Below are 27,493 nucleotides of genomic sequence, written 5' to 3' on the forward strand. Positions count from 1 at the left end.
TGTCATTGTAGTGGGGTAAAGGAAGGGTGAGAGGTATTGTGCAGTCCTATGTTGTCACTTGGTTGAATGTTTTTTCCTAGCTATGTGAGCCATATTAATATTGTCATTTTAATTCTACAATTTTCCATTCGTAAAGTGTCTCTATTTGTTGGCATTTTAATACAATCAGTCATTGTTTTCCCAATTTTACTTGTGTGTTAAATCTGGTTTCGATCATTTTTTATATCAAAGCTCCCGATCCTTGAACCGTTGAATGGTCCAGACAAGAATGGAAGGGCAAGTAGAATCAGTGGAGAGGAGAACTACCATGTTGGAAGGAATGATGGAGGAGATGACGGTGGAAATGCATCAGCTTCGGGAGACAGTTTTTGCATATTTGGATAAGGTGGACAGTAAAGGGAGGAGGAAATCAAGGAGGAGAGAGTGAAAACAGGGGAGGACGCAATGGTGGAAATGGTAGAAATAGGGATGGAATGAGGCGTTTAGAGGTGTCATACTTTATTGGTGATAATCCTTATGGGTGGATATATCGGGCCAAACGCTACTTCAGACTCAATCAAATTCCATCAGAGGAGAAAGTAGAGGCCGCATCAGTTTGTATGAAGGGGAGAGCTCTAAATTGGTTTTAATGGTGGGAGGCTCGAAACCCAAACGTCAGTTAGGGGCAACTTTGAACGGCATTATTGCAGAGGTTTCATACTTCCACTTCAGAAAATCTACATGAAGCTTTGATGTGTCTTGCATAATCTGGTACCGTCTTGTAAATTGTTGAATAAATGGACAGACAGACCCGATTGTGAAAATTCTTGGGAAAACCTTGAGATTTTCAAGAGCAATTTCCTCTTTTTCACCTTGAGGACAAGGTGAATGTAAAAGAGGGAGGTATTAGTGAGGCTTATAGGAGAGTATACACAAGAAAGAGGAAGTCAGACCCAAATAACAAAGGACAGATTGGCCCAAAGACACAATCAGAAATGACCACAAATGACAATCAGCGTTAATGCCCATAACATAAATGCAGTATGAGAAAGAAAAATACAAAATTGAAAGCAGGGTGGAAGGCTACATAATTTATATGCTCGGTGAATCTGATGCCGAGCACGATCTCTTTCAGAATTAACCCGATTGTCATAATATGTACATCAACTATACAGAAAAACAGGTGATTCCCTGGTCTTCCCTTGTATGTTTACAAGAAGGAATGATGCTTTTCCATCCTTCCAGAGTGTCAGTAAAAAAGCAATGCATGCCCTTCTAATACAAGTAAATGCAAGAAATGCTCATCCACTGTACAGTTTACTCTCATAACGAATGTACAAGAATGCTAACCAAAACTTCCCCCCGCCAGAGCAGAATACAACATTCCGCAACAATACAGTGACCAGAGCCCTCTCTCTACATTTGGCCATTCTCAAATACAACTCCACGTGCAAAATGGCAGCGAAAATTGTGGACGTCAGCCTCGTGGGCAAAATAAAAGCAAGGCTAGGATCCAAGACTTTACCCGTCATGTTCCACTGGTCCACTAGCATATACATCCTCGTTAGACTGCTTGTCATTTGACAGGCAATCAGCAGGAACATATGCATATCCTTTAGGTAACATAGAATTCTTCATAGATGCTTCATCTGACGTCATAACAAGCTCTTTTCCAAATGTCTCAGCATGCTGTAAGTGCAAATAAGCATGAATGCATGAGGACTTGTCCCACTAAATCTAGAATTCACCCACCCACTAACTAAATTTTCAAAGTAAAATGAGAGAAAATAGAAAATAGGAGGACAAGTCTTAAAAGTCATAGATAGCACCTTTCTAGATTTGGATCTCCATCCACCATCATCCGAAAGATTACGTGATGTGGCGGAAGCTCTATGAGGAATCTGCTTGCCAGAAAATTGCATCCTCTCTGCAATCTTGTGATTATAGTGACTTTGTGAGGTTGAGCAGTCATCATCTAATTTTGGGTCCGTGTCCATGGATATGGCAACTCTGACACGGTGCATAGCAGAAACTGAACTGTCCACAGTTACGTCATCTGATCTTTGGAGTGCTTCACTGCATGATCTGTACCCCTCTGTGTTCCCTTTAAGGGACGTTGTAGCTGATTCTGAACTACCATCCGGAAGGATGAAAGGGCTACGAACCAGCACAGACCTAGCAACATGATCTCTTTTAAAGGCAAGTATGTCATGTGAGCATAGAACCAATTCCCGCTGCAAATGTCACACAAGACCAGAAGTTAATCAAGAAAATGAGCATACAAGACAGCCAAATGTAACAAGATCCAGACATAAGAATCAAAGCCCAAACTGAAAATACTATATAGAGATTATATATCAAACTCTGGAAATGACACAGTAAATATCATCTAGAACGTAGGGCCAAATGGTGTAAAATAACTTGGGCCTTGACTCAGATTTTTAAAAAAACTCAAGATTCTTATAAAACAGAGATTCCACATACCTTTATTTTTTCACGTTTTACAATTCTTTCACAAAGAAGACGTAATCTCTCTAGTTCAACCTGTTTCAAAAGCATTTAGGAAGAGTCAAGTTAATTGATACACTTAAAAGAAGCAGACACGTCACTTACAACTAGAAGTGCTTCTAATGCAGATGCATACCTATTCGTTTATATACATGACATTTACTAAATAAAAATACATGCATTAAAATAATTCTTGTATTCTTTCAAAAAAAAAAAAAAAACAATTCTTGTACTATATCAGGTGAGAGGAGTTAATCTCGACCATCCGATCTAATGATCAAGATTAGCTCTTTTCACCCCTCAACAATCACCAAGTACATACCTTCCCACCTCCCACACACACACATAACTTTACCTAAAAGTAAAATGTAAGTTTGGTGGGTAGTTATTTTAAGTTTCAACTAATTAATTTTTTTAAAAAAAATATAAGAAAAGTGGATTAACATGCCACATGCATACAAGTGAGGATCAAGAGACTACTAATTTCAACTAAGCAAAATCAATATTCCTAATGCAACTGTTCCAGATGTGTGTGCAACAAAGCACCAGCTATTACATCCTGTTATTACTTCCTAACTCACTAATCCTTCTCCCCATCTCAAATCGTTATCCACATCACAGCCAATCAAATCACAATTCCTAATATTGGATTTATAAGTCTTAAGCTTTGGGGTATAAGAAGAGGCTAACTTTTTGAAGAGAAATGTGATTGTGACAACGACATTGAGCTTTTGGTCACAGAATGCCACGAAACTTAAAATTACCACAATACATTTTGAGTAAGATTATAGTCATCTTGATAATACAATCGTTGTCCACAAAGCTCTCGTTAATATAGGAGTACTTGTTTTCTCCGGTCTCGCTTTTCACAAATCACAATTCTGAATTTGAACTTCGAAAAAACAAAATAAATATGATTCCTAAGTTCAGAGACAATAAAAATTACAAGAATTCCCTTAGTGAATGGAAAGGAGAAGCACCATTACTTTAATTATGCGCAAAACAACACATTTAAGTACCTAGAGGCTATGTTGCACCGACACCGACACGGGACATGACACGACATTCCAACACATTAATTCTAAAAAATGTTAAATTTCGACATGTTAGGAAACATTTTGATATTAAATAATATTTTTAATATATAATGTATTTTATATATCATATTTAATAACTTAAAAATAAAATAAAACTAATTATATCCATCAAAATATAACAGAGGGCGAACCGGAGCAGTGGTAAAGCTATTTCTTTGTGACTGAAAGGTCACGGGTTCGAATCCGGGAAAGAGCCTCTTTGCAATTATTTGCAAAGGTAAGGCTTCGTACAAGGATTGCCCTCACCCCACACTCGCTAGTTGGGTTTAATTGGGGAGTGATTTTTAATATCCGTCAAATTAACCAAAAAAATAAATAAATTATTTCCATACTTAGAAGTCTAACAATCAATTAAGAAAATAAAGAAAGAAACATAATTATAACAATAAATGCATAGCAAAAAAACATGAATGATTAAATGCACGATCAATCAGATTAAATGCAATCAATCAGATTAAATGCAATCAATCAGAATAAATGCATGATCAGAAAAAAAAAAATTAATTAAATGTATTTATTATAGAAAGTTTAAATATCAGAATAAAAAAAATTAATTAGTGGGTTAAAACAAATAAACAATGCTCTACCCTTTTAAATTTGAACATACAACATAAACAATACGTGGTCGTTTCAAGTTATTTAGAAAACAATATTACGATGCTTCCTTGAACTTCTCGTCCTTTCTCTTCATCTTCAACCTTTCAGTGGTCATCTCCAACCAGACTTTAGAACACGCACGCACATCACTTACAGAGGGAGAAATTACAATAAAGAATAAAAAGGAGGAGGATTCAAAAAGGGAGAGCTATGAAGGACGGAGCAGCAACTGAAGAGAAAGGACAAGACGACACACTGAGAAGAGAAGATGGCGGGTGAGAAACACACCCGGAGCATCGAAGCAAAGCCCCGGCAGCGGCGGAAGAGACAACAGTGGAAGGGACAACGAGAATCGACGGAAAAACAGAGAACGATGGTCGATGGTTAGGGATTTTCTTCATATTGTGATTAGGGTTTTTTTTACTTGGGATCAGAATGTTTTGTAGAGACCATGTCCAACACCATCAAATATGCGTGTCGGAAAGGTCAACGTGTCCAAATTTGTTGACCACGTGTCGAATGCGTGTCTATGTCGGTGCTTGTCGGACACTCACATTTCAAAAAAAATCATGTGTCTATGCTTCATAGCCTAGAGGCATTTACTAATCATTTGACATGTGCTTGAAACTATGGTTATACTGAAAAAGAACCATGTAGCAGACATAAGGGTACTTTGTCAATAACACTCTACTTTGTCAAATAGTTATTTTAGACTGACATTTAAAATCCCAGAAAGTTTTATGCTCTATTGCCTACCAATTCATTAATGCCAAGCACTTTCATGCGTCCAAACCAAGCGGTCATTTGCTACAAAAACCTACTAATGTATCCTAAGACCACTATTAGAAATAAAAAATAAAATATAAAATTATTCATCTAACTTCACGTGACAACTTAAGCTTTTAGGTTAGGTTGGTTTCATGACATGGTATCAGAGCAGTTCAAAGTTCGACCCTTGATGCCTCAATTCTTCTAATAATCTTCTCATAAATATTGTGGAATTTCTTAATACAAATAGTTGGGCATGTGCATTGTTAACCCTTCCGGCCCATGGGCTCTTATGCGAGGAGTCGTGCTACGAATATAATATAAAATCATTCATCTGCCTTCACTTGACAGCTTAAGTTTTTGGGATAGTTGGTTTCTGGCACCCACAACAATTATTCTACAAGCAGCTCCATAAAACTTTTAGTTCCCTCACTAAGGACTCCGCAATCTCATTACTTGATTTGACTCGTTAAAATTTAAAAGATGCAATAAATGCCACCACTATTATATCATACTTTTACAACGACCTGCCAAACCAAAAATAAGACTGAAGCACAATCTTTATCCAATAGATTTTAGACAGCTTCATATGTTTAGTGATCTTAAAGTCTATGTACCCGTTTGGATGGTTTCTTTTTAGCTTCTCTTATAAGGAGAAGCATAGCCAAACATATTTTTACAAAAACTCTTATCATAAAAAGAGTTTTTTTTATAATGAATAAAAAAAGAAAAAGCTTAAAGCTCCTTTTTTAAAGATGTATGCCAGCTTTTTGGAGTTTTTATATTTATTTTTCAGTTTCACCCTTATTTTAAACTTGTATTTATAAGTTTTACGCTTTATCCTAATAATTTATCATAATAACAAATCATGTTATCTCCCCCTTTCAAAACCCTGAGAACAGCTTTATATAATCACCAAACAACTTTTAGTTTTATTTTTTAAACTCTCTTTTTAACTTAAGCTTGAAAAAAAAATGCTCCAAACAGGTTCCAACTAAAACCTATTCCAGTTTCCAATGACAAAATATATCTTATTAACAAGCCGTATAAAAGATGAGGAAGGAATCAAGGAGACAAAAAATAGGGAGCGAAGTCTCACCCTAATTTGCTTGATACTTTTTAACTCTTCGATTCCATGTTTTTGAGTTTCAGCCTGAGCAAATGAGGAACATAAACTTAAGATACCATTATACCAGAATAACAAAGAGGACCTTTACTCCAAAAGACCATATCAAACCTTTGCCTTCTGCTCTAAACTATGCTTTTCACAGTAAGCCTTGTGTTGCGGCTTGCCACCAGCAGTCCTCAAATTCATGTACAAACCAGCACTTCTAGCACAGGATGGATGGAATGTAGTTTGACAATGGCCATAGCAACACTGCATTCACCATGTTAACGTTGGCTTGGCAATCAGGAATATTAATTCCAAAATCTTGCTAATTGAAAAAGTATAGAGGAGGGAAATAATTTCTGATATTATCATCACCTTCATGCATACACCATGTTTGCGGTGGCAGATGCAACAAATATCAACTCCTTTTGGCACAGTCTCCTGGCATTCAATAATATAATAGATAATAGTTAGACAAGATAATTAAATGCTCCCTTTTGAAGTAAACAAGTAAAGGAGAGTAGGTTGGAGTTCCAAATTTAAGAAATGATCGTACCATTCCTTCAACAGCATTTATTTGTCCTCTTCTGAATGTTGACTCAAAAACCCACTAGTACATGTTGCAAATATCAGGAAGTTAACACTTAAGCAAAATTAAAGGATTACAAGAGCACTACCAAAGAAATCAAATGAGAATAATTAACCTCAGCACAGAATGCATGAACCCATTGACCATCAGAGGTCTTCCTAAAAGCACCAGTAGTACCACCACAGAGAGCACATTCTGCAGCAAGATAAGGCTTCTCCCAGAAATTGATAGCAGATGCCCCACAGCTTCTAGACGATAAATCTTCACATAATTCACAATACCATGGACCCATTGTCTCTTTCACACTATGATAGCAATCCAAGTGCACTGCAACCTGCAACAGAAAGAATAATTACTAAGGGACATAGATCAAACAAACACGTACATGAAAAGGGATCAGAGCTGAGGCCTGAAACCTTGCAACCAGAGCAGACTAGGATGGGATTTAACATAGTCTCAGATCGTCTGCAGATATCACATGATTTACGTTGCTCCTTAGAAGAATCTGAGGTGAGCAGGCCAAAATCTGAATACTTCTCTGATGAAGTTCTTGCCACAGCTACTCTTGAAAGTGTCTCTTTGGCTCGTGGCATTGGCTGAGAACAAGCACCAGTCCTTCCACTTAAAGTATCCAACTTTAGCAAATTCTAAAAATGATTATTTTTAATTGTCAATACAGTTAGCTTTTTTTTTTTTTTGTAAATAAAAAAATTGAGAAAACAGAAGCATATATAACCTCCTGTTGCATAGATTCATCTAAGGTGTCTTTTCTGAAAGAAGAAACCCTAGAGGATGCTGCAGCAGCAGCAGTTGCAGCAGCCAACACTGCCTGTGCTTCCCTGTGCCTTCTTTCTTTTCTGCCACGTTTTTTGGCCTCCTTAAGATCACGTAGATATTGATTAACAATCACAGCATCCCATCTTTGCTGATGTACTTTATCAATCTCCTGTGGCAAACTCTTGGCAACACTGTAGACCAAGTTATCTGCAATTACAAAATCAAGTACAATCAAATAAAAGGCAAATCCCGATGCAAAGGCTCCACGACTTGCGAGGGTAGGGATCAGGGTCGATTGTACGCAGCCTTACCCTTGCATTTTTGCAAAGAGGCTATTTCTCATACTCATATTGTGACCTTCTGGTCACAAGGAGCAATCTTACCACTACTCTAAGGTTTGCCCTCACAATCAAATATTGCAATAAATTTTAAAAAAGAGGGGGAAAATTTCCAAACCCCAAATTTGAATCTGGGATACAATACGAATGATATTACGAACATAAAACTAATTGAAAATTGAAAAAAAAAATGCAGGAAAAAAAAGAGGAAAGACGTACCAGTAAGCCTCTTTCTTGCAACTGCATTCTGCAGTAATCTATACTGAAAATATATAAGTTCCCCCTCCACTTCATCTTCTGGAGGAAACTCCACAAGTTCCAATTTTCTAGCCCCAAACAACTGCTCCATATTTGCTTGATCAGGCTTGAAAATGTCAATGCTAGTTAATTGCTGATTTTGGCTACTTGAGCAGCCATTAGCCCCTGATGATTCAACCAAAGAAGAATTTCCCTCCTCACGTGAACCTGCTGAGACAGAATCTATTAGCCTATTTCAAAGAACATTGAAGAAAACACTAAGGAGCCATTTGGTATGTGGTCATTCTAATTTCCCAAACACTTAGAAATCTATTTATTTTATATTTGGGTATGAATACCAATCCCAATATTGGTTTTGACAAATTCTACTTTTAAGATTTGGAATTTTTCATATATCATACCCAAATATAAACAGATTTAGACAAACTTGGGAAATTAAAATGGTCATACCAAACACCTACTAAAGATATTCAAATGTATCTCACATATAATGTCCTCCAAGAGCACCCCATCACGAATATGCAGCAATTTCTTGTTGATGTATGGGTGAATGTAACTAGATATCGGTTCCACCTTTCTGCATTTTAAAAAATGAAGCATGACTTTAAAGGAGAATGCCAATCTAAGCAAGTCATATCAGAGGTTGACTACTAACAAGCAATTGGAGACAGAAAGCAGTACGTGCTGCAAATAACAAAAATAGCCACTTGGAAAAGCTCACATGAAACCAGAATCAGGTGGTTCTGAAGCAGAATGAACAGGACAGCACTGATCAGAAAGCATAGAAGAATTCTGCAAACAATCAGTAGACTTTTCTTCTGAAACACATCCAGAATTCTGCATTTTATCAGCATTGCCTGCATAATCATAATGTAGCTATACACTATTAAAAAACATAATACATCAAGAAAAAAAACAAATTAAAAATAACTGAACATAGTAGCAAAACATGCCATAACTACTTATGGAAGTGGCTCAGACAAATTTTCAGTTAAAAGCAAATCAAAATCCTCAAAAACTAAGTATTTTCATCATATATAAAATTAAAGCCATGCTCTTCCTTCAAAAAAAAAAAAAGGAATGGCAGAGAGATAGGGATTTTTGAAAGAAATCGCCAGATATGAGTGAGTAGCTCTTGAATTTTTAAAGACAGTTTCAAGTTGAAGCCATACCTTGAACCTCGGGAGATATATCCTCACGCTTGGTTAAACTCTGCATGGAATAAAAAAATAAAGTAAACAAATGATTTCTTTCGTCACTTCCAAACAAGTGAAAATTAATTCCATTCCATCAGGTTCACCCAAAACATCCAAACAGACAGCGTTATTAAGGAGCATATCTTGTCATCCACCTCTTACGAAATTGTTAGAGAAATATAAAACTATTACATTTTGGGTTGAATTAGTTCTTTACATAGTATCAGAGCTTATGTGACCGAATGGTCATGAGTTCGATCCTCACCGTCCCACATTCAATTAATAAATAATTAAGTATTGTTGAGTTTCTTAGCACAAGTAGGCTGGGCTTGATACATCATCCACCTTTCAAGCCCGATGAGCTCTCGTATGAGGGGCGTGTTAGAGAAACATAAAAACTATTAATATAGCCTCACCCAACAACTTAAACTTTTAAGTTGAATTGATTCTTTACAGAAATATTTCTTCTCTCTTATAGAGTTCTATTTCTTCACTGCCAATTCCTTCCATCACGCGTCACATTCTTAGACAATAAAAAGTACAAAAATATTGAAAGCGTGAATCTCATTGTCATGAACCAACTCACATTCCGAAAGCTTAAGCCGTTGGGTCAAAGCACACCAATGGTTTGTATACACACCATGATGCACCAAGCCCATCCAAGCAGCCCAAAATCCTCCAGATTTACACCCGCAAGCCCAAGAAGCCCAAGTGAAGTCAATTTTATTAAGATATGGCAGTTAGAAGATGGGGAGGATTACAAGATTAGGATGTTCTGTTTCTGTTTTGAAAGTCTGTTTCGGATTAGGATATTAGGAAAATAAGTCAGCTTTGCTTTTATCCTTAATTCTAGGAGTTAGTTATTAGGATGTTAGTTTTCTGTTCTTGCCTCTTCTTATATAAGAGGGCAGTAGCGCTGGTAAGAGGATACGGGGGAAGTGAGTATTTTGCCATACTAGGCAGGGATGGGAGGAATAATCCTTGGCTGGGGGCTTTAGCTCTTATATCATTGTATTTGATCATTCTTACCAATAAAATCTCTCCTCTTTAGATAGGGTAATTTAATCCTATCACACCCCCTCAGCAAAGATCGAACTCTAGACCACAAGGTCCTTAAAGGCTTTAATACCATGACATAATCTAATTATTCCAAAAGCTTAAGCTTTTGGGGATAGTTGCAACTGGCATGAACCAACTAACCCAAAAGTTTAAGCTTTTGGAATAGTTGGCCCATGACACGCATCAATGCACATAATTCAAATGTACAATCAACTCCATACACCAGTTGTCTCACAATATCATGACCAACTTTCCCAAAACCAAACATAGCCAAACAATGTATTGAAAATAGAGTAGTCATTAGTCAGGCAAGTCAACATTCTTGGAGATGGACAGGGCAGAAGAAGGAATAGAAATACAGAAAGCAGAAGAAAACCAGGCTTCTACAAAGCTTATTTTCAGATTCCTGAATACATACATAATCTGACCAACATTTGGCAACACTTGTTTCCAGCTCAGAATCACAGCTTGCATGCAAGGACTAAATTCAAAAATGAAATGCAAAAAGCTGATGTTGCTATGATCATATATAGACATCAAGTACTGGAGGCGCGTAAAATCTATATTGAGAAATCCAAGAATGTGACTACAAGAAACCCATTTTCAGAATTCAAGATGTGACCCCACATGTCACCTTGTCAATACAATCCCTACTCAAGGTTTAATGAGGGGTGGGAGGAAGAAATTTATAAAAACCTAATAGGCAATACATGACAGCTTTCCAAAAGCTAAAATTAATTTACACAAACAATATTAGGGGTAGGGATGAAATATTAAAATGGAATCAGCAATTTACTTCAATATAATGAGTTCAAACTCTTCAGGGATTTCTCGACACTGAAGCAGAGCCAGCAGAAAAAAGAACAAAAACTAACCAACCCTCAAACAACAATCAAGCCTTGTCCCACTACTATGCAGCGTAAAAAATAAAAAATGAATGAAATCGCTCATCATGAAATTGTAATAAAGTATACTGTGTATTTAAACAATCCTTGCAAAAATGTCAATAACATTTTGGGAGAGGGGGTTACAAAGTTCAGAAGGGAAGAAAGGAAGAAAGCAGAATTGGCCATGTGGTTCAAAGTTGACAGAAAAAAAATGGGAACAAATTATTCTACGCGTATAATGTAAGATATTGGATGTCATCAATCAGGTTTTGAACTTCTAGGAACAGGTAAAAACTCAAGCCAATCCAAATTTCAAAGCAAACTTTGGTTCCTTCGTTATAAATTAAAACAGTCAAAGGCCTCTATATCATCCTGACTTGTGTAAATGAAAATAAATTCTAGAAGATAATTACCATTTCAGTCGCAACAGGAAAGGATGCTTCCTTGGAACTTCCAGGATTTTCACGCTCAGGATGACCTACTCTTAACTTGTCCAATTGCATCCCATTCTCGCTAGTGACTCCCTCAGATGAGCATATCACTTTATTATCCTTCAAAATCCTAATGTTACTGACCGTTCTTCTCCTTGGTGGTACCGACTTAACAGCAACAGGATCCGGCAAACCTGAATCTGATATTGGTAAAGTATCAGAACCATCTGTGGCTTCACTTTCATCCTTGGATGCATTGGCTGGTTTGAATTTGACTTTTAGACCTTTCTGAAATGCACTAGTATATACATGGGCTTTTAGCCAATTAACTATTTTGTGTCGCACATCAGGGGCCATATAATCTTCCTGCAAGGATAACATTTGAGACATATAAAAAATATAAAATATTATACTGAAAATAATCATTTTCCATAAAATGGACATGATAAATTTCATGTACTACATACATTGATATTTGCAGTTAATGTATCTGGTGTAATACCAATGTCCGGTGCTATATCTTTTACATCAACTTTTCCTCGATCTATCAACTGCCAAAGAGTGAACGCCGACTTAAAATAAGAGCACAGAATAAGATCAATTGTTTACAAAAATGACAGTTTCATCCTAAACACATACACACATTCTTATACTCATAATACAGAATACCTTCTTCAAAACAAGTGCAAAACTGAGGGAGTCAGACGCATCAACATTCTCACCGGTCCTCCCAACCACTCCAACATTATGTTGTGGCATAGCATCACATCCCGAAATGTCGTGAGCAATTAAACTACAATCAGAAAATCCTTCATCTGGTGGCTCATCATTATGGTCCAATATGTCTTCACTATTGACAGACGCTAACCCTCCATTCCCACAACCAATTTTAATATCGTGTTCACTGTTCACTGGCAATGTCACTGGAAGGCCATTGGCTTCTGAAACTGCATTAGAGCCTCCCAGTGGCAGCATGCTTCTTTTCTCTTGTAGATCTGAATGCTTCAAGCAAAAAGCCCGCAACTCAACCTGACAAAGCATAACATATAAAGATACATGACAATCAACTCCTGCAAAACTACAGTTGAAACACTTGTGACTTATAAAAAAAATACTATTGGCAATTAGGAACTGTTCTAATATTGATTCAACATCTTGTTTGATTTGCTTTTTATTTATTTTTCCTGGGAAGGGGAAAAGGGAATTTGGTTTTGAAAAATATAGATCACTCACATTATCATTATCATACTTTGCCCAAACCTCCATCCTATGTCTAGCTTCCCTTGCACATAAAGGATGGAAAGAAGTCCTGCAGGTTCCTGAAAACACCACACAGAAGAAAAGAGTTACAAGCTAAAAGAATTTGAAGAGCATAAGATAGTTATGAATCCCAGCTTCCAAATACAAGTCATATACAAGATCAAAAGGAGCACATCAATTGAATTATCTAATACTTAGAAACATAGTAACAGTAGCTGCAGTACATCAAACAATTGGTAGTACCACAAAACCTTAATTAAACATGACACTTCAAAATAAACATGAAAAGAAAAGATAAATAAGTAAATAAAGAGGAAAGCTGCATATTCATGTTCATCATTCAGAAAATCCCAAGTTGACAATACTAAATTCCAAATCATATATCACAATAGATCAAAAGATCAACTTATGAAGCACCTTTCGCAGTAGGTAGCCAATATAATCATGTTAAAGCCCTAAACATCCACTTTTCAAGAACAGAACTAGTTGGCTCCCATGGTTTAGTATATCACAGTTGATTTTTATATAGGTTTGCTGTCACAAATGCAGCAACTGAGATTGTCACCCTTTCAACATCAGAATTAAACAATCATTAACTCTTACTTATCAGCAAATTCCGAAATGCCTAGTATACTATCCTGCCACAGTAATAGAGTCAATACAGGCACTGTAAGGTTCAATGTATCTAGTCCCCTAGTTAAGCTGGGTTTAGCTGAAAGGTGTTCCACCTCCTCAGCAAGTCAATTTCACTCAGAACTCAGATCCTTGTGCATTTCTGGCTTACTCTTCAGATCAGATGGCCCTGGATTGGTATCCTCACTCAGGTGCCTCTCACCATGTAACTTCAGATCCTCAGAACTTGCTTCAGAGTTCTCAGTTAGCTGGTCTTGATCAGGTGTTTAATGGAAATGGTCAAGTTCTGGAGATCACATCTGTTGGTTCATCTAAATTCTCATCTCCACTAAGACCACACACAATGTTTCAGTTATATAATCTTCTTTTAGTTCCCTCCATCACTAAAAATCTGATGGGTGTTAGTAAATTTGTACGTGAGAATAAAGTTTTCTTTGAATTTCACCCTTCAATCTGTTATGTTAAAACACAGATCAACAAGGAAATTCTGGTTGAAGGTCATCTTGGACCAGAAGACTGGTAAATGAGCCATTCAGAGAAAATGTAAAACTGAAATCATTCACTATTGTTCTGAAGAGAGAACAGACTTATATAGATGATACAATAGAAGCATAGTCTAGAAGCTTCTAGCAGAACTAACAGAACTCAATCTAACTAATTTAGATTCAGTTGTAACAACCTTTAAGCTAAAGGCTACTTAACCAGGGGACTAGATACATTGAACCTTACAGTGACTGTATTGACTCTATTAATTTTCAATCAGTATTTGGGCAGACAAGAACTTTATGTCTGTTAGAATATTAGATATGATATGATTAGATTTGATTAGATATGATTGGATTCTGTCTCATCCGTAAATAGTCTGACTGTATTCTGACTGTATTAGGATTAGGTTTGGATTAGGTTTGGGCCTTACACTTAAGCCCATTAGGGTCTCTATATATTGTAACTCCCTGACACAGATCAATACACAACGTATTCTTTTACATTTAACTTGGTATCAGAGCTATTTCGTTCTGGGAACCCTCGCTTCCGCTTAGAAATCTTGTTCTTCGCTTTAAAACCTAAGCCCACTGCTTAGGAGTCATCTTTTCTTTGCCTTGCGTCCTTCCGGTAAGACATCAAAGGCTGTAAGTCCTCTCCAGGCATCTTCTGCACATGTCCACATCCCCAAGCAGTCACCAGTGCACCATAAGCCACCGTCAGCCACTGTTCAGGCTGCCGGAGTACTTTTCCGGCGAGTTTTCAGTCTGGAACGAACGCGAACAGAACCCTCTCCTCCCGGCGACCTGCTCTGTGGAAGTCCGGCCACCATCGGAGTTGTCACGCGCTCTCACGCGCCTCCAGTCTTCTCTGCGCGTGGGCTTCACGCGCCACCTTCTGCCGGCGCGTGAGCACTATTCCGGCGGCTTTTTCCGGCCGGTCTTGGACAGAGAAGCTCGTCTTCTCCTCCTCTTTCTGGATCTGTGGTTGGTTCTTTGTGGGTCTGACTTTTTGTGCGCACCTCTTCTTGATTGGTGATCAGGTTCGTTTCTCTTTATTCGGTTTGTATCTTTGTGATTTGATACTATGGCAGCAAACCCTCCAATTCATTCAGAGGTCAAGTCTCCATCTCCTCCTTTGAGAAATTCTCCCAATATCATCTCTACCAATATTGGGTCCATTACCTCTTCAAAATTGAAGGGATCTGTTAATTACAAGAACTGGGCCACCTCTGTTCGAGTTTGGTTCTTTGGACAAGGATATGGGAACCATCTCACAACTAAGTCTACTGATGTCCCTAAGGAGGACAAGTCTGATTGGGAAAAGATTGACAACCAGCTTCTGAGTATCCTCTGGCAATCCATTGATCCGATTGTCTTGGATATCTTTTATTCATTTCAAACTTGCACTGAAGTGTGGGAGGAAGCAAAAAACCTCTACACTAATGATGTTCAGCAGCTCTATTTCATCATCTCTCAGTTTATGGAATTGAGCAAATCATCCGACATTCAGATGGAGACATATATTGGCAAGAGTCGCTCTTTGATGCAGGCATATTTGGATATGCTGCCTTACCCTACTGATGCTACTGCATATCGGAAACAGGTGGAACGTCTCTTTATGGTTGCCACACTTTCTGGCCTTCCCGAAGAATATGATAATGTTCGTGATACTATCTTGACTAGTGGGGAGCCTGATCTATCCATGACGTATCAGCGTCTTCTGAATTTGAATAAGAAATCTGCTCCTGCATCATCTTCTGTTGTTGATTCTACTGCTCTAGTTTCCCGTACTGATTTTCGCGGGCATATTGGAGGTGGACGTGGTCGTGGTAGAGGCCCAGGAGGCCGAGGCCCAGGAGGTCGTGGCCCAGGAGGCCCAGGAGGTCCAGTCGGACGTGGTCAGCGACCTCGTTGTCATTACTGTCAGCAACTTGGTAATTATGAGGAACGCTGCTACACCAAGTATCCTCACATGCGACCTTCTTTTGCTGCTAATGTAGCTCAATCGGATACTGCTTCAAATGGTTCAGTCTCTCTCTCTTCTGAAGAATATGCAGCATTCCAGGCCCTTCTCAGGAAGTCCTCTCCTCAATCTCAGGCCTCTGCTTCATAAACTGGTAATCCTGTTGCTTGTGTTTCTCATTCTGCATCACTTGGTCCTTGGATATTTGACTCAGGTGCTACTGATCACCTCTGTGGTAATAAGGAACTCTTTTCTTCCCTTACATATTCTAATAATTTACCCTCTTTTACTCTTGCTGATGGAACTAAGGCCCCCGTTCATGGGATTGGACAAATCTGTCCAACCTCCTCATTGACCTTGACATCTGTCTATTACATTCCTCACATCCCTTATAATTTAATATCGGTTAGTAAATTGATCAATTCTCTTAATTGTATTGTCACATTCTCAAACCATTCTGTTTCTGTGCAGGACCCGGGTACGGGGAAGATGATTGGAGTGGGCCGTGAGTCACGGGGTCTGTTCTACCTTGATGTGCCGAGTCCTTCAGTTGCTTGTTCTCTCACAGAATCTCCACAGCTCATCCACAGTCGTCTCGGGCATCCTAGTCTTGCGAAATTGCAGAAGATGGTTCCTCTTTTATCCGGTCTTCAAACTTTAGATTGTCAGTCATGTCAGCAAGGAAAGCACATACGCTCCTCCTTTGCTAATCGAGTCAATAAACGAGCTGATGCTCCTTTTTCAATTATTCATTCAGATGTTTGGGGTCCTAGTCGTAGTGTGTCTATTTTAGGTTTTCGGTATTTTGTCACCTTTATTGATGATTTCTCCCGTTGTACTTGGATTTATTTAATGAAAAACCGTTCTGAGTTGTTTTCTATTTATCAAAAGTTTTCTGCTGAAATTCATACTCAATTTGGTGCTTCTATTCGTATTTTACGTAGTGATAATGCTAAGGAGTATGTTTCTGTTGACTTTTCTCACTTCTTAGCCACACAGGGTACTTTACACCAAACCACTTGTCCTCACACTCCACAACAAAATGGAGTAGCTGAACGTAAGAATAGACATCTCATTGAGATTGCCAGGACTCTTCTTATTCACATGCATGTTCCTCTTCACTTCTGGGCTGATGCAGTCCTTGCTTCTTGCTTTCTCATCAACCGCATGCCTTCATCTGTGCTTAATAATGATATTCCTCATAACTTATTGTTTCCAGATGTTCCTCTCTTTCCTCTATCCCCACATGTTTTTGGTTATACCTATTTTGTTCATGATCTCACTCCTGGTAAGGATAAGTTAACATCCAAAGCCTTTAAATGCATTTTTCTTGGTTATTCTCGTCTTCAAAAGGGTTATCGTTGTTACTCTCCTGACCTCAAGCGTTACTTAGTTTCCGCGGATGTCACCTTTTTTGATCAACAACCCTTTAATTCTATCCCATCTCCATTGTCACAGGTTGATCATGTTCTTCCTGTTCCTTTTCTTGACTTGTCTTTGCCAGATGCAGGTGCTTCTACTCCAGATAAGCAATCACCTATTGCTCCAGTACCTAAGGATCGTCCACTTCTCACTTATCAGCGTCGTAAGACAGTACCTCCAGTCGACTCGACCCCTGCTGACTCATTGCCCTCTGCAGTTGATTCTTCCCCTCCGGATCCTTCACCAGAGGCTCTTCCCATTGCTCAAAGAAAAGGTACACGTACTACTCGTAACCCTTATCCTCTTTATACCTTCTTGAGCTATGATCGCCTTTCTCCTCCTCATTTCACCTTTGTTTCTAGTCTTTCTTCTGTTTCTATTCCTAAGACCACAGGTGAAGCACTTTCCCATCCAGGATGGCGCCAAGCGTTGCTTGATGAGATGACCGCACTTTATACCAATGGCACTTGGGACCTTGTTTCTGCTCCTCCAGAGAAGTCTATAGTTGGTTGTCGCTGGGTGTTTACTGTGAAAGTTGGACCTGATGGCTATGTTGATCGTCTCAAGGCACGCCTAGTTGCCAAGGGTTTTACTCAAATCTTTGGCCTTGATTATAGCGATACATTCTCTCCAGTCGCTAAGATGGCGTTCGTCCGCCTATTTCTTGCCCTTGCTGTTGTTCGTCACTGGCCACTCCTCGAGCATGGTTCAGTCGCTTCAGTTCTGCTGTACAGGCGTTTGGCCTAATTCGCAGTAAAGTTGACCATTTTGTATTCTATAGGATTACATCTCCTAACAAGTGCATCTATTTGTTAGTCTATGTTGATGACATCATCCTCACCGGAAGTGATCAAGACGGAATCCATCAGTTAAAACAACATTTATTCAGTGCATTTCAAACAAAGGACCTTGGGAAGCTGTGTTACTTCTTGGGAATTGAGGTGGCGCAATCTAGACAGGGCATTTCTATCTGTCAAAGGAAGTATGCCTTGGATATCCTAGAGGAGACTGGTATGTTGGGGTGTAAACCAGTTGATACACCCATGGATCCTAATGTTAAGTTATTGCCCAGACAGGGGGAGCCGTTATCTGATCCTGGACGTTATCGAAGGCTGATTGGGAAGCTCAATTATCTTATTGTGACTAGGCCAGATATTTCTTTCGCTGTCAGTACGGCCAGTCAGTTCCTTGATTCCCCTTGTGATTCACATTGGGATGCTGCTGTGAGGATCCTCCGATACATCAAAGGAGCACCAGGAAAAGGTTTGTTGTATTCGGATCAGGGAAATACAGAAATTTGTGGTTACTCAGATGCCGATTGGGCAAGATCACCCTCGGACAGACGCTCTACTTCTGGTTATTGTGTCTTCTTCGGATGAAACTTAATCTCATTGAAAAGCAAGAAACAACCTGTTGTTTCCCGATCTAGTGCAGAAGCTGAGTATCGTGCAATGGCAAATACTACCTGTGAGTTGATCTGGTTAAAGCAGTTGATTCAGGAGCTTCATCTTTGTGAACAGAAACAACCCATGACACTCATCTGTGATAATCAAGTTGCGCTACATATATCCTCTAATCCTGTTTTTCATGAGAGGACCAAACATATAGAGATTGATTGTCACTTCATTCGGGAAAAGATTCAGTCAGGAGAAATCAAGACAGCTTTTGTCAACTCGTCTAATCAACTAGCAGATGTTTTCACTAAAGCTCTTAGAGGTCCTCGGGTTGAATACATTTGTAACAAGCTTGGTGCTCATAATATATACGCACCAGCTTGAGGGGGAGTGTTAGAATATTAGATATGATATGATTAGATTTGATTAGATATGATTGGATTCTGTCTTATCCGTAAATAGTCTGACTGTATTAGGATTAGGTTTGGGCCTTACACTTAAGCCCATTAGGGTCTCTATATATTGTAGCTCCCTGACACAGATCAATACACAACATATTCTTTTACATTTAACTATGTCCAATTGTGGAATTGTGTTTCCATACTCGTTTTCTGACAAACCTTGGGTCCGATAGCACGTCTTCCCACTTTAAGAGGAAGATTGAAGGTGGGCAATGCAGAATTTGCACTGCATCTTTTCTATTAAAAATAAAAAAAATTATGTATGTTTCTTTTTTTAAAATAAAATGACATGTTTTCAGTAGGCTCAATTTTTGTTTTACCTATCTATTTATACTTTTGGCTTGCTATTCTGTGGCAGGATATACTCTATTAAAAATGCTCACAAATATATCCAGGACAAATCAGCAAGAAACAACTAGAAGCTACCTGGGAAATAAACCAATTCCATCAATATCCAATTTCCAATTTAGCTAAAAAAACAGCCCAATATCCAAATTTCATAAACAGAAGGTTAATTGAACGTCACAAGAAACAGAGTTAAACTCTCTGCCAAATCTCTACTCTAATTAAACATGCTGTGTAGTTAAAAAGAGAAACAGCCTAAGATTCTAAATAATCTGAGTATATCATCAGACATTGGCCACTAATATGTGCATCCCCAACATAACATAAAATCTATTTCAGTGTCTTTAGTTTCTCCTTAAAATCAAATTGAAGGAGAAACAATGAACAAGGAAGACTGCACAAAAGAATGAACAAGAACCAGGTCCAATATAAAGGCTACTCACATTAACAACATTTTCTTGAGCCACGTAAAAAATCGAACTGCACAAAAGTAATTTCAAAATCTTGCCTTGCATATTTCAATCACTGAATGTGTATAATCAACAAGTCAAATGTCCAGTTCAGATACTAAGCAAATTCTATGCAAGATTCAAACAAAGAATTAGGATATTCACTTTAAGATTGAATTGTGCAAACCTCTAGTAAGAAAAATAGAAAGAAAACCAACCTAAAACTGATTTAATTTCAAAAACAAAATAGGGACTGGTGACATTTTAGAAATCACAAAAACATAATCAGGTGCACAGAATTAAATACAAACATGTATGTTCTTCAAGAGAAAGAACATGAACAAGTCTCTAAACACATACATTCTTGAAGAAGGCACGTAAGCGTACAGAGCAACTCTAATGCTGAACCAAATTGATATTTTAACAACCACTAAAATCAGTCAGACAGAGTAACTAATGTTCTTCAACTTTAATCAGCATTTTTGCATTTTAAAAGTCTTAGTTTTTTTATCAATCTGAGGTCTGAATATTTGATCAGTACAGGATTACATTTGTGGAAGCCTTTACTTGATAAACAGCAAGATTTTGTGCAGATATACTGCAAATGCACCGAAATGTATGATCTGCATCATGATGCTAGTACAAAAAATTAAGAAATCGTTCCACATAAGGGTCAAACATTAATCAGAGAGTAAATTGAGCTCATTTTCACTCACTACACCTAGTTTAATACACTAATCATCTTACACAAAGTAACCCAACCATCTAATTACCTGCAACTACAAGCAGGAAACATACAAACTAAAAATCAAAGGGTAATAGACAACTATAAAACTATGTGACTTCAAAACATTGCAGCATGAAACCAAATGAAAGAGGCCTAACAGACGTACAATCAGCTATAGCTTCTAAACACTACAATGGTCTCCACAATACTGGCCTAAGAAACAAAATTTGCATAGTACAAAAAGGCAACAAAACATACCATGGCTACACCGCACACATGCACCACACTTCACTTTGCAAACATTACACACTAATTTTCTCCGTGTTTCCTTGATTCCTTCCACATTCATAACAGGCTCCATCTTATTCAAATCGCCTATATAAACCTCGGGCATCCACAGGCAACAGAACAGGTGCGCAAACTGGACAGACCCAAAACCTTCCACACTGCTATTAACCGGTTTTAATGCGCCACCCTTGTTTGGGCAAAGAACACAAGGATCCACAGAGTCATCAAAATCACCCTTTCGCTTACACCAAGAACACAACCAAGACTCATCTACATCATCTTGCATACCATAGCACTTCCGATGAACTGCAACTTTACAAGAAGTGCAGACAATTAACCGATTGGAATCACTGTCAGTGTCTCCCCTGCCACAGTAATGACAAAACGGTTGGTCCGCATCACAAGGACTGGTCATTAAAACTTTCTCCAGACCAGCATCACCACCCAAAAGCTTCCTTTTCTTCGAAGGGCGCTCGGAAGTTAAGGAAACCTTATTCTTACAACCTAAAAACCACTCTAAACCAATAGAAGAATCAGAATCATCGTGACTCTTGTCATCCCGAGGCAAATCTTTCTCAGCGGCAACATTGTCAATTGACTCAATTCCCAACAAACCATCCTCTTCTTTCACTTCTTCACCAGTCTTCTTCACATCCTCACTACTAACTACGTTGAATCTTGGAACAGGCGTCTTTTCATCCACGGCCTCACTACTAGTACTAACTACATTGAACCTTGGAGCATTTCCCAAACGCGGAATAGAAAAACACTCCCGAGAAGCTAAACAAGAAGACGAAGAAGCCTCAAGCAAGGTGTCGATATCAGAAAACGTCAAGTCCCTAAAGTACTCCTCGGTCTCAACCCAAATGTTGTAACCGCGCGACTTCTCATTCGCTCTAGACGACGATTTCTTCTTCTCCCCACCACCAGAATGAGACTTCTTGTGGCGCCTCCGGTTATCGCCGTGACGGTTCAACAAACTCGCCAACCCACTCGGCAGAGTAACCGTACCAGAAGTCGACGTTTCCTCGGCAACATCGAAAGGCGAGCGCTCGCTTAGCGCTTTCCTAGCCTGCGAGAAGTAATCAATCTCTAATGCAGCGGAGTCGTCACGAGTTTCCGGTTGGTCCGCCGGAAAATTCCTGGGGCAGGCCTTCTCCTCGACGGCGACACCCCCTTCTTCTTCCGCCATGGTCTTCAACCGGTGACATCGGTCCCCGGTCATCGCCGGCAACAACAAGGTACACAAGAACCAAAGCATTCCATCATAGAAATCGAAACCCTATCGTAACAACTTGTGGAGACGAACCCTACAGCATGCACCAGTGGAGACGAACCGAAACGGACTTCGTTCGATTTCAGAGTGAAGGAACGAACGGAGAAGGGAAGTAGAGGATAAGCCCCGTTTTCTAGGGTTAGGGTTCAGTTATTGTTTGGGATCCGTTTTTTTAGACTCGTAATGTTTTTGTTTTGTGCAGTTTGATTTCGCTTTCAATGGGCAAGAGAGAGAAAAAAAAATGAGCGAGAATAAGAAGAGATAATTAAAAAGAGAGAGAGAGAAAGAGATTCGCGTCTTTTGCAGAGAAGGTGGTTCCTTTCTGAAGATATTTTTATAACCTGGGTATCTCTACGGTATTGTCACGCCATACGCTTCATTTCCTGTGCCACACACCAATGTACACGTGGCATTCGTGATGCTGAAAGATGCAAACGTGCACCTCACCCGCTACCTACTGTGTCAACCAGATAGAATGACAAAACTAAAAACAATTTAATTTTTTTTCCGCTTTGTTTTTTCTTGATAACTTATACCATGACATTTCAGTTCATAAATAGTAAACATTTAAGTTGCTTAAGTTCAACCATTGTAATTTCATAAGTAAATCATAAATTATGCGTGTACAGAAACAAGGAAAGAGTCCAAATCCATGACACCCAAATTATGGAATGAAATCTTTTATTATAATTCATACGGTTGCAATGACAAAAAATATATGTAAAATAAAGAAAAAAATATTTGTTATTTTATATGACATAAAGTTGTGTCATTTTAAATGAGAGAAAGACATAATTTAGTATTTTTAAACAAATTAAATTTAAAAAACCACTTACTTTCTCTCTTGTAACTTTCATTACTTATATTTTTCTCTCACTTAAAATGACATAATAATTTTATTTGGGATAGGTTATTCAACCTACTATTTTTTCTGTCTACTTTTGTCTACCACTCTCCAACACTGTTAGATCAGAGAAAAATCAATGTTAGTTAAGATTCTGATCTAACGGTGTTGTAGAGTGATAGATAAAAGTAGGCAGAAAAATTATAGGTAAAATAACTTATTCCATTTTATTTATTCTTTAAAAAGACAAATATTAAACTCTAAAATAAATTATAATTTATCAAAATATGCTTAATTGATTTTGTATTGGAAATTATTAAATAAATTTTTATAGTTATGATTTAAGTTTATCACACATGCGGTGACTGAAATATAACTTGCTAATAATTGATTATCTTTTGTTTTTTTATTTTAAATGAGAGGTTTACGGTATAGATCAACAACCATGTTTTTATGTGCAGTTTAAAAGCCTAATATTTTCATTTAAAAAAAATTGCTCCTTCTAGCATAAAATTTAGGTGACAATGTTCCTGACATTAGGAAAAGGATGCAAATTCAGTATAAAATTAGTGTATTATCCGTGCGTTGCACGGAAGAAGAAAAAAATCGATTTATTTGTCTCATAAAAACTAACACAACACATGCAAGATGCCGAACCTACATTTTTTATCCTTCATTCTTTGAGGAATGAATGAGTAATAATGAACAAATCAAAGTATGAAAAAAAAAGACACACGAACATGTAAGTACAAATAAAAAGTGTCATAACAATACATCCATATATTGATGACGATGGAATATTGTTTGTTCAAAAATAGCAGTTGACAATATACCATGTGTGCATGAAAAACGATTCCTGCATAAGAAAAAAAACGTTAGAGTTAGAATAGCACATGTGTTCATAGACATCAGGTGTTCGTTCAGCATAGCAACATTGGACAATTTTGGAGTTAGAATAGCACGTTCTTTGAAAAATGTTGGATCTAAAATATTATCCAAGAGGTTCGGATAAACAAAATTAACCATATCTGAAAGGGGATCTTCCGATTCTGTAATCAATAATTCATCTGGAATTGTTATCATAGATTCATCGTCTTCATCATCTCCAAAATCATCATCCCCAACTTTAAGTAGCCACTCTGAAAATTCTTTTATTTTCTTCACATCATGAGTGGTACTTCCAGAATTATGACGCATGTTCTTGGTCAAAATTAATAAATGACAATAGGACTATAGATGAGAAGAATTTATGGTTGCATTTACTATTTCCTGTCATCTGCCATGAGAAATGACAAGTAATATTTGCCGAAAGTCACCTCCCAGAACAACAATTTTTCCACCAAATGGCATATCAACGTAGCTTAGGATTTGCAAGGATCAGTGTCGTTAGTATTTGGAATTTTACAAATTTGTATTTACAAAAATTTAAATCAAATTTAGGAATTTAATTAAAAGAGAAGAAGGATACAATTTTAATTTAATTAAAAAAATGTGTTGGTGGGCCGGCCTTCCGGGCCGAGTCCAGTTTGCCACCTCTAACTATCAGCAAGTAAAAGGTTATTATATTTATCCACACAAAAAAAAAATTATAGTTGCATCTAGTTTTTTATATTTTATATCAGAGATGAACTTTCATTTACTACAATCAGATTCATAAAATAATAATAAATAATTTTTTTGGCAAAGATTAGTGTCATTAATCTTTGAAATTTCACAAATTTATATTTACAAAAATATAAATCAGAATTAGTAATTTAATTATAAAAGAAGAAGGAAAAAATTTCAATTAAATTGTAAAAATATATTGGCGGGCCGGCCCTCCGGGCCGAGCCCAGTTTTCCACTTCTAACTGTCAGCATTTTATATAAATATTTTTTTTGCAAGGATTAATGTCATTAGTCTTTGGAATTTCACAAATTTGTATTTACAAAAATTGAAATCACATTTAGTAATTTAATTATAAAAGAAAAATGATACAATTTCAATTGAATTATAAAAATATATTGGCAGGTTGAGCTCAGTTTTCCACCTGTAATTGTCAGTATTTTATATAAATAATTATTTTTTGCAAGTATTTGTGTTAATTACACTCTTGAAATATAAAAAAATGAAAGTTTAATTTCTTTTATATATACTAAATTAAAATTTTCATTTTTATAGTACTTAAATATTAATATTTTTTTACAGAATGACAGACGTCATTTTTTATTTCAATTTAAAAAAATTTATATTAATTATACATATTTTTTATATAATTTTTTCTATTTTAATTTATGATTTGTATATATATTTTTAATTGGTTATACATGTATAATTAAAATGTTTATGTTAAATATTTTTTAAAAAAATACAGGTATATTTTTTTAATTGGTTATACATGCATATTTAAAATTTTGATGTTAAAATTTTAATTTATTTTTTGTAAAGTATAAATTGTGTCATTTCTTATTTATTTTTATTTAAATTTGAAATTTTAAATGATTTTTATCGACTATAAATGTATTTTTATAATTTTAAATATTTTATTATTTAATCTATAATTTTATATTAAATTCAAATTATTACATATATCTTTTCTCACAGCATAAATATTAAATGCAGAACTCTTTTTCCACATATCAAGTTCACATAATTTTTTATTTAATTTATTTCCAAATTTAGAATTAATTTTACAATATAAATAATTTTTTTATTTTACAATATATTTTTAGTTTTTTTTCATGCACCATTAATAGGGCTAACAATTATCCATGCAAAAAGTAGTGGGATATACAACAAAAAAAGTAGAGGTCTTTTTTACTCATAATATACAATAAAATAAAAGTAGTGAGATATTAAATGAGTTGTCTGTCACAAAAAATTTTCTGAAACTTTTCCCACCATTACAATGTTAAAAATTCAAGTTCAAAATTCAAATTTAAACATAAATTCAAAAATTAGAAGAGTTGAGTTATTATTAATTTGAAAATATCAAAGTAGAAAACAGTGAGACATTGAATGAGTTTTCTACCACAAAAAATTGTGAACATAATTTTTTATTTAATTTATTCCCAAATTTCGAAATTATTTTACAATATAAATAATTTTGTTATTTTACAATATTTTTTTAATGTATTTTTTTTATGCAACATTTATAGGGCTAACAATTATGCATGAGAAAAATAGTGGGATATACAACAAAAGAAAAGTATAAGTCTTTGTTACTCATAATATACAAAAAAAATAGTAGTACATTAAATGAGTTGTCTGCCATAAAACAAAATTCCAAAGTTTTCTCACTATTACAAAGTTAAAAATTCAAATTCAAATTTAAACATAAATTCAAAATTTAGAAGAGTTGAATTATTATTAATTTGGAAATTCCAATGTATAATGCAATGGGACATTGAATGAGTTGTCTACCACAACAAATTATTCACATAATTTTCCATTTAATTTATTTCCAAATTTCTAATTTATTTTACAATATAAATAATTTTGCTATTTTACAATATTTTTTAATGTTTTTGTTTTTTTAATGCTGCATTAATAGAGCTAACAATTATCCATGCAAAAAATAGTGGGATATACAAAGAAAAAGTAGAGGTCTTTTTTACTCATAATATACAATAAAATAAAAATAGTGGGACATTAAATGAGTTTACTGTCACAAAAAAATTTCCAAAATTTTTCCCACCATTACAAAGTTAAAACTTCAAATTCAAAATTCAAATTTAAACATAAATTTAAAATTTAGAAGAGTTGAGTTATTATTAATTTGGAAATTCCAATGTAGAATTGAGTGGGACATTGAATGAGTTGTCTGCCACCAAAAATTATTTACATAAATTTTCATTTAATTTATTTTCAAATTTCTTTTTTCATTTAATTTATTTCCAATTTTTTTATGACAGATGGTCCCCAAATTAAGCTTTTAATTATATTGGACAATTTCCAAAACCATTATCCTCAAATTAAGCAACGGTTTGATGACGGATGGTCCCCAAATTAAGCTTTTAATTATATTGGACGATTTCCAAAACCATTATTCCTCAAATTAAGCAACGATCATTAAACCTGAGATCTAATTAATTTCTACGTTGAGTAAACAGTAGATTAGATGCAGCATTTTGATGACAGATGCTCCCCAATACACTATGGTTCTAAATTCAAATTTAAATTCAAAAAATGACAATGTAGAAAGAAAAGAAAAGAAACAGAAAGAAATAACCTGTTAAGTTTTGTTGACATATAAATTTCCAAAACGATATGCTATCAGTTGTTAGTATGTGTTTTTTGAATTATTCAATGAATCGAATTATAATTTTTGTTTACTTAGTCTTTGTTTGAGTAAAATCGAACTTGTAAAATT

General features: G+C 36.3%; 1 protein-coding gene across 2 annotated transcripts; it reads right to left on the reverse strand.

The window, feature by feature from the left end:
• Window positions 1–1,060: 1,060 nt before the first annotated feature.
• Window positions 1,061–22,454, reverse strand: LOC133295665 (uncharacterized). Of its 2 annotated transcripts, none has more exons than XM_061494506.1 (19): window positions 20,993–22,454; window positions 12,829–12,914; window positions 12,265–12,624; window positions 12,063–12,146; window positions 11,578–11,961; window positions 9,195–9,234; window positions 8,744–8,879; window positions 8,508–8,599; window positions 7,984–8,229; window positions 7,386–7,633; window positions 7,066–7,296; window positions 6,765–6,983; window positions 6,617–6,670; window positions 6,436–6,501; window positions 6,187–6,327; window positions 6,049–6,102; window positions 2,464–2,523; window positions 1,809–2,213; window positions 1,061–1,668 (listed from the first exon to the last, which is right to left on the reverse strand). In XM_061494506.1, the coding sequence occupies exons 1-19, from the start codon at window positions 22,281–22,283 to the stop codon at window positions 1,501–1,503; spliced, it is 4,365 nt and encodes a 1,454-aa protein (XP_061350490.1). In that variant the 5' UTR covers window positions 22,284–22,454; the 3' UTR covers window positions 1,061–1,500. The 2 variants fall into 2 exon arrangements, with proteins under 2 accessions (XP_061350490.1, XP_061350488.1); XM_061494504.1 differs by having other exon boundaries at window positions 12,063–12,167.
• Between the last annotated feature and the right edge of the window lie 5,039 nt (window positions 22,455–27,493).

The sequence above is a fragment of the Gastrolobium bilobum genome, unplaced genomic scaffold (genome assembly GCF_033153095.1).
Source record: "Gastrolobium bilobum isolate Gb01-03AN ecotype WA unplaced genomic scaffold, APGP_CSIRO_Gbil_v1 utg39525, whole genome shotgun sequence".
Lineage (NCBI taxonomy): Eukaryota > Viridiplantae > Streptophyta > Magnoliopsida > Fabales > Fabaceae > Gastrolobium > Gastrolobium bilobum.